The sequence below is a fragment of the Pinus tabuliformis genome, chromosome 6 (genome assembly GCF_031772625.1).
Source record: "Pinus tabuliformis cultivar Carrire ecotype Pingquan chromosome 6, CPIR1, whole genome shotgun sequence".
In the NCBI taxonomy this organism is placed as follows: Eukaryota; Viridiplantae; Streptophyta; class Pinopsida; order Pinales; family Pinaceae; genus Pinus; species Pinus tabuliformis.
In genome coordinates, this window is record NC_142292.1 from 917,813,360 (window position 1) to 917,820,135 (window position 6,776).

At 38.8% G+C, this 6,776-nt stretch overlaps 1 protein-coding gene across 1 annotated transcript; it reads left to right on the forward strand.

Moving 5' to 3' along the window:
* The first annotated feature begins 5,462 nt into the window (after window positions 1-5,462).
* On the forward strand, window positions 5,463-6,481 carry LOC149261934 (ABC transporter C family member 8-like). Its single transcript, XM_089382705.1, has 3 exons — window positions 5,463-5,526; window positions 5,788-6,027; window positions 6,111-6,481. The coding sequence occupies exons 1-3, from the start codon at window positions 5,481-5,483 to the stop codon at window positions 6,218-6,220; spliced, it is 396 nt and encodes a 131-aa protein (XP_089238831.1). The 5' UTR covers window positions 5,463-5,480; the 3' UTR covers window positions 6,221-6,481.
* Window positions 6,482-6,776: the final 295 nt, after the last annotated feature.

Below are 6,776 nucleotides of genomic sequence, written 5' to 3' on the forward strand. Positions count from 1 at the left end.
TCCGAGCTGCGAGAATGGCGTGACTGTGTGTGGTATGTCAAAATTTTTATGACTTGAGCTGATTAGATAATGGATGGTCATATGTTTCCATTGTGGGAGTTTTATGCAACATTGAATGCGAATCATTTTGGTTCTGAACACCATAGCATTGTTCGATTTCATGTTGCTTCAAACTGTTAGCCATCGTATCTCTATTTCGTTGCTCGGAGGTTCACATCACTAAGTCGGCCTCGTTCCAGTCAGATCACTCAAGAATGCGACATTCAGTCACATAATGCCTCGTTCCATTCATATCGATTATGATTGTGAATTTTCTCAGGGAGAAAAATGTATTGGTTGACCTGGACTACAGAATATATCAATCTATTCATCATCAAGAGTCACAATTGTGTATTCTCTGCGCAATTGGAAAGTGATTGTGATCTGACGAAAGCAGCTCTGCCAAAAGACTATGAGAACAAGGTTGAGAATGATCCGATGAGTTTAAACCACAACTTCAATGCGATGTTCACAGATTTCAGGTTTCAAAAGCCCAAGTTTGAACTGGTCAGGCAGGTTCGCATAGTATTTTCTCTGAAACAAATCTAGAAGATAAGCTTGTGTGAATACTTGTGTGATAAGCTTGTGTTATAAATGCCAGAAGATTGCCTTGCATTCAGTAACAGAAATTAAAGGTGTAGTTTGCATCTTAAAATTGATTGACAAACACCGCGGAAATTGCAGAAGTATTCATCCAAAGCGAAAGCATTCATTTGAAAGGAATGCTCTACACGTCACGCTGGCTGCGGGGTGTGAGACGATGTGCATAAGCTGTTGTCGGAAGTGAAGCAAACTGATGGCTGGAAAGCTGCCGTCGATGCTTGGAACGAACGCATTCTCAGTTATGTTTCCAGCAAAATGCCAGATAAGTGTTGCGCTGGAATATGCATGCTAGGAGTGACTTGCCAGGAGTGTAATCACCAACGATTTCTGGAATCTTACTCCACTTGGTTTCAAAAGCTTCTTGTACTTCCCAAGATTTCGTGGTTTTGTAATATTTATACATTTCTTAAATCTTTGGCAAGATTTCTAGTAGATTTTTCAGGTAGCAGTTGATTGGCACAATAGGCTCTCTAACATCAGCTAACTCATCCTTGATAACCCACTTAGATGTTGAGGTGGAGCCTGAAATGGTTGTAACGGTTAAATCCACTGAGGAATGCTCTTTCTTTCTATTGAAATATTGATCAGGAAGTTGCTTATGTTGTGGATACTGTTTATTTTTACATAGCTAGTGGAGAGTGTTGTGGGAGGTTCTGAAGGAAGCCCTTGGGAAGGTTCTGGTGCCCTTTTGCCTGTGTAATCAAATTGAAGATGTTGTTTCCTCTGTTCGTCTTCTTTATTCATAATTGCAATCTTGTTGTCGAATTAAGGCTTACAAACAATCCACAGAAAATCAGTCTATGTCGATTAGAATACCTGTTATCGTATTACTCTGAGCGCCCAGTCATACTGTCAATTTGGCATTCAAAATTCCATTCTTCAGATAATTATTCCCCGTACTTCAAATAATTATTTTATTAATTTCGATACTTGCATTTCTATAATTCGGAAGGAAGATAATCCACAAGGGTATTGCCTTTTGATAACCATCATTTCTGCTTTGAAAGTGAATATGCCGGGGGATTTTTGGGAATGACAAAGTTCAATGTTCATAAGAATTGAGGACTGTTTATATTCTTTAAAGTTGCAACAATTTGGCATTATTTAGAAGTTCAGTGGAAATTTTTTCAGGCCAAGACTATTCTTTGTAGATCGAATTGGTGTATTTTCTTAAAGGTTGTTCATATCAGAGATTGTTATTGAACTAGATTGAAGTTGTTGCAAGGACAAGTTCTCTTGGATTCAAGGTTGGTACAGGAACATATCTTTTTGAGGCCTGAAATTCTTGTTGCCTTGTTGGAAGTTAAATTCTTAGGTGAATTGAAGAAAATTCATTTTTGAATGAGGAGTCTGTTTTCCGGATATCACCATTATTTGTCTGTTGAATCTATTGCAAACTGCCAAGATTGATTTGAAGTTGTTGCCATAAGTTTATATAAAAAGAGCAATTGGTGTCCATCTTTTCCTCATTGTTTTACTATTTTTTTGAGGTTGAAAAATGGATCCAATTGGTGCAATATCAGAGTCAATGGACAATCTAATACTCTCTACTATGGATAATACAATCAAAATCAGCAAGGATTTTCTCACCGATATTCACAGTTGTTTACAATATGCACATGACAAGATTGAATTTTTGCAGCTTGAATCTCAACTACAGCAGGAAGAATTACAGCAGTGGAGTCATCATTATGAACCTGTTTCTGTTCAGAACATTGAAACAGTCTCCCATAAGCAGCAAGTTCATTTAGATCCAGTGCCCAATAAAGCAGCAAGGTTACATGTAGATGCAGAAATTCAGTGTGCACTTCCCAAGTCGATCATCAGACCTTAGGAAGAGCTTGTCCACAACAAGCACAAAATTGGTCTTGGATATGACAAGGACTTGTCCTTTCATATTCCAGACTACTCCAAACCAATCCAATTTCAAAGTGCTGGATTCATTCATGACAGTTCACCTGCTCCTCATGACAGTTCACTTCCAGCTGTTCCAGATTTTGCCCCTCTTCCACATCAGCCACAACAGATTGTGAAACGCCAACACTGTGATCGAGTTGGCCATTTGAAAAATCATTGTTTTTATCTTCATCCATGTAAGCACTGTCATAAAACCAGTCATTTTTCAAACAGATGCTTCAGAAACAAACCTCCTGCAAGAACAAAGATTCATCTTGGATGGATCGCTTCTTGGCAATGGGCATCAACAGCTAAAAAGATATTCCAGTCACATGTCAGAACTTGTTCTATAGTATTGAACAGTCTTACAGTTGAGTTTTCTCCATCATCTCACCTTGTATTTGACAGGGGAATTGATGGTCATCTACAAGTTTCAAAGTCACATCAAGCGAGCTTGAGCCACAACCTGCCACACCAATTTCAGAGTTGTAGCCAGAGACAAAGATGCCCCTGAGCATGTCTTCAGTTGGTAATCTGGGACACTTCCTCTAGCAGAAGAGTTCAGCTTCTTGCTAGTTTCGGAAGAATGCCAGGAATAGAATTGGGGACACTTCCTCTAGCAGAAGAATTCATCTTCTTGCAAGTTTTGGAAGAGTTCCAGGAATTGCATTAAGCATTCTAGAGTTGTTGGTCATCCTTAAACCATCACAGATTGAGACTTCCCTTTTCAGGTTGAGATTCTCCCTTTTATGCGGGGTGAGACCTCCCTTTATTGGTTGAAGGTTTACCTCTTCAAAACATCATGGACACTTCCTCTAGCAGAAGACTTGAGCTTCATGCCAGACTTGGAAGAGTTCCGGGAATTGCACTAAGCATTCCAGTGTTGGTGGTCATCCTTAAACCACTGCCCTTTATACCAACATTTCAGAGAGCATATTCAGCCTAGTGCTGCCATGCATTTTTTGCACATTTTGTATTACAGCTCTCTTTTTGGACTCATACAGAACCCTTCGGATTAAGGGGGGAATGTTGGACACCTAATCCTCTATGGATTAGTGTGGAAGCGGAATAGACTAAAGAAGTCCAAGAGACCTTGGGATGTGGAACCCAATGGTCACACAATGTACTATAAATGTATATCTTTTGTTAATAAAAAATGTACTCTCATGTTTTACCTTTCATACTCCTACCATGTGTGTTTAACAATATTCCCTGAGATGTTTCTGTTCAAGCAATTTTAAATTTAGAGCTTGAAACTTTTTACTTGATTCTAACCAAAAGCCTTTATGTTTTTGAAGGCATCTTCAGATATGAGTTTGTTAGATGTAGACACAGCTTGGGCCTACGGTTTCGTTTTAGCTGCAGGCTCTGATATCATAGGACTGATATTTATCATATCATTAGTCACATGGCAAGTTTTGGTTGTTGTTATTCTGGTGCTCTTTTTCACTAGATGGATCCTGGTAAGTTTTCCTTCCACTTATGTCCATCTTTTGCATTTGAAAACTATCTATCTGTTAATATTCTGTTTCTGTGCCTGTCAATATAAGCAGATGTATTATCTAGCTTCTGCAAGAGAGTTAACAAGGATCGATGGCACTACTAAAGCACCAGTAGTGAACAGTGCTGCTGAAACAGCATTAGGTGTAGTGACGACCAGAGCAATTTAACATGGTAGAAAGATTCACGGAAAAGAACTTGAATCTTATAGATACGGATGCAAGTCTTTTCTTTCACACCAACGCTGCTATGGAATGGTTGATCCTAAGGTTGGAATCACTTGGAAACATTGTCCTTTTTACTTCGGCTCTTTTACTCGTTTCATTACCTTCAAGCAGCATAACTCCTGGTAAGCACACTCGTAATTTAGGTTTCATTTTACAGCTCTTTTGAGTATATTAAATCTACGGTTGGCTTCAGGCGCTTCAGGTCTAGCCTAGACTCTAGCGATTGCATTGGCTATTTTTATTTGTAATAGAATATGTTTGACCCACACTTGCAGGATTTGCGGGTTTTGCTCTTTCATATGCACTTTCACTTATATCTTATCAAGTATTTATGGTGCAATGGCAATGCAATCTCGCCAACTTTATTGTTTCTGTGGAGCGTATAAAACAGTACACGAACTTGCCATCTGAGCCACTAGCAATAATAGAAAGCAGCAGACCACCTGTCTCATGGCCAGGTGAAGGTAGAATGGAGTTAGAAACCTTGCAGGTATGCCCATAGACACGCTAACCAGTCAATTTGGGAGAAAAGGGTATGGTATAAATTTAAAAATAAATGATATTTATATCATGCCCACAAATTACAATACTTGAATCTTCTCAATGGAATTCTTCTGTTTTGCAGATAAGGTAGCGCCCTAATGCCCCTCTCGTTCTGAAGGGTATTAACTGCAGGTTTGAGGGTGGGAAGAAAGTGGGAATAGTAGGACGAACAGGCAGCGGCAAAACGACTCTTTTTTCAGCCTTATTTCGACTGATTGAACCAGCTGGAGGAAGAATTCTGATCGATGACCTAGACATTTGCAATATAGGTCTTCATGATCTGAGATCAAAACTTAGTATCATTCCTCAAGAGCTAGTCATCTTCAAGGGGACCATAAGAAGCAATTTGGATCCACTGGACTTGTATTCAGATCATGAAATTTGGCAGGTAATGTTTATAGTCTCCTAACAATTACATGTACTCGTTTATCAAGTCTGGATAATCTTGCATGCTTTCAAAATCACGTATGCTTATGTAAAGGAAAAAAATGAATTTAATTGCGATGTATACTTGATCTCAGAACATCTGCACTCACTTCTATTAGGGGTAAACTTGGTCTCAGAGAATCTGACACTCATTTCTATTAGGGGTAAACTTGGTCTCAAAGCATCTGCACTCATTTCTATAAGGGTTTCTAACTTTTGTAAAAGCAGGCCTTACAAAAGTGTCAAATGGGCAAGTCCTTCGAAGATTTACCGAACCAACTCGATTCTTCAGGTCAGACATCTTTCTCTGTTCTTTGAGTTCATTCACTGCAGTATGCTCATATATCCAGCGAGAATAGATAGAGATAAAGGAATAAGGTTCGCTTGCAAACAAAATCTCGTTCCCCCGTCGTTCTTTAGCCAAAATACACGTCGGGTTTAACTACATATACTAATTCCAGTAAGCTCTGGCAAAATCTCGAGCTTTGGGATAGAATAGTGGTTGGGTATTTTCCATGCCTGTGATACATTTATCTGTTTTTTGTTTTAACAGTGAGTGACGAAGGAGCGAATTGGAGTGCTGGTCAAAGGCAACTCTTGTGCTTAGGTCGTGTTCTCCTCAGGCGCAACCGAATTCTGGTTCTGGACGAAGCAACTGCCTCCATCGACTCTGTCACAGATGCACTTCTTCATAATGTCATCAGGCACGAATTTTCCAACTGCACAGCAATAACAATTGCCCACAGGGTGCCCACAGTCATTGACAGTGACATGGTCTTGACCCTCTCTGATGGTATGAAAACGATGCTCTTCTTCTAACGTAGTAGTCATCTAATCACTAAAGATTGAACCTTAATTTTCGTGGGTTTATTGCAGGCAAACTCGCAGAATATGATAAACCTGCAAAACTTACGGAAAATAACTCATCACTATTTGCAAAGCTTGTGGCAGAGTATTGGTCCAACAATAGCCGCAATTCCATGTAAAATGTGGCCGATTACAAGTGATTTGAAACCAGGCCAACACACTTATGGAAAATAAGTCATCATTATTTGCAAAGCTTGTGGCAGAGTATTGGTCCAACAATAGCCGCAACTCCATGTAAAATGTGGCCGATTACAAGTGATTTGAAACCAAGCCAACACCATTTGGGTTTTATAGCCGGATTCGCCATTGCCATGAAGTTTAATTACACCAAAATTCCCTTCTGCTTTTCTGGATTTGTGAACAAGTGGGCACTTCGCCGACAAACCAGAGTTACGCCCAACCAGATTAGCTAAAAGCTTTAAACCAGATTTCTTTTGGTATTTGAATTTAGTTACAATTAAAAAGAATATATTGTTATTATCTTTTCAATTCTGGTGGAGAAGGCAAATTACTTACTACAAACATATTCATTTTTAAATATTCTTTACATAAGAATACTTTATGAATGAAGGTGTAATGAAGTCTAATTTTGGAAGATCCTGCATACTCCTATTAAATCCATTTACAATAATAATAATAAAATAGATATTGAGCTTAGTATTAATATTTTCATAA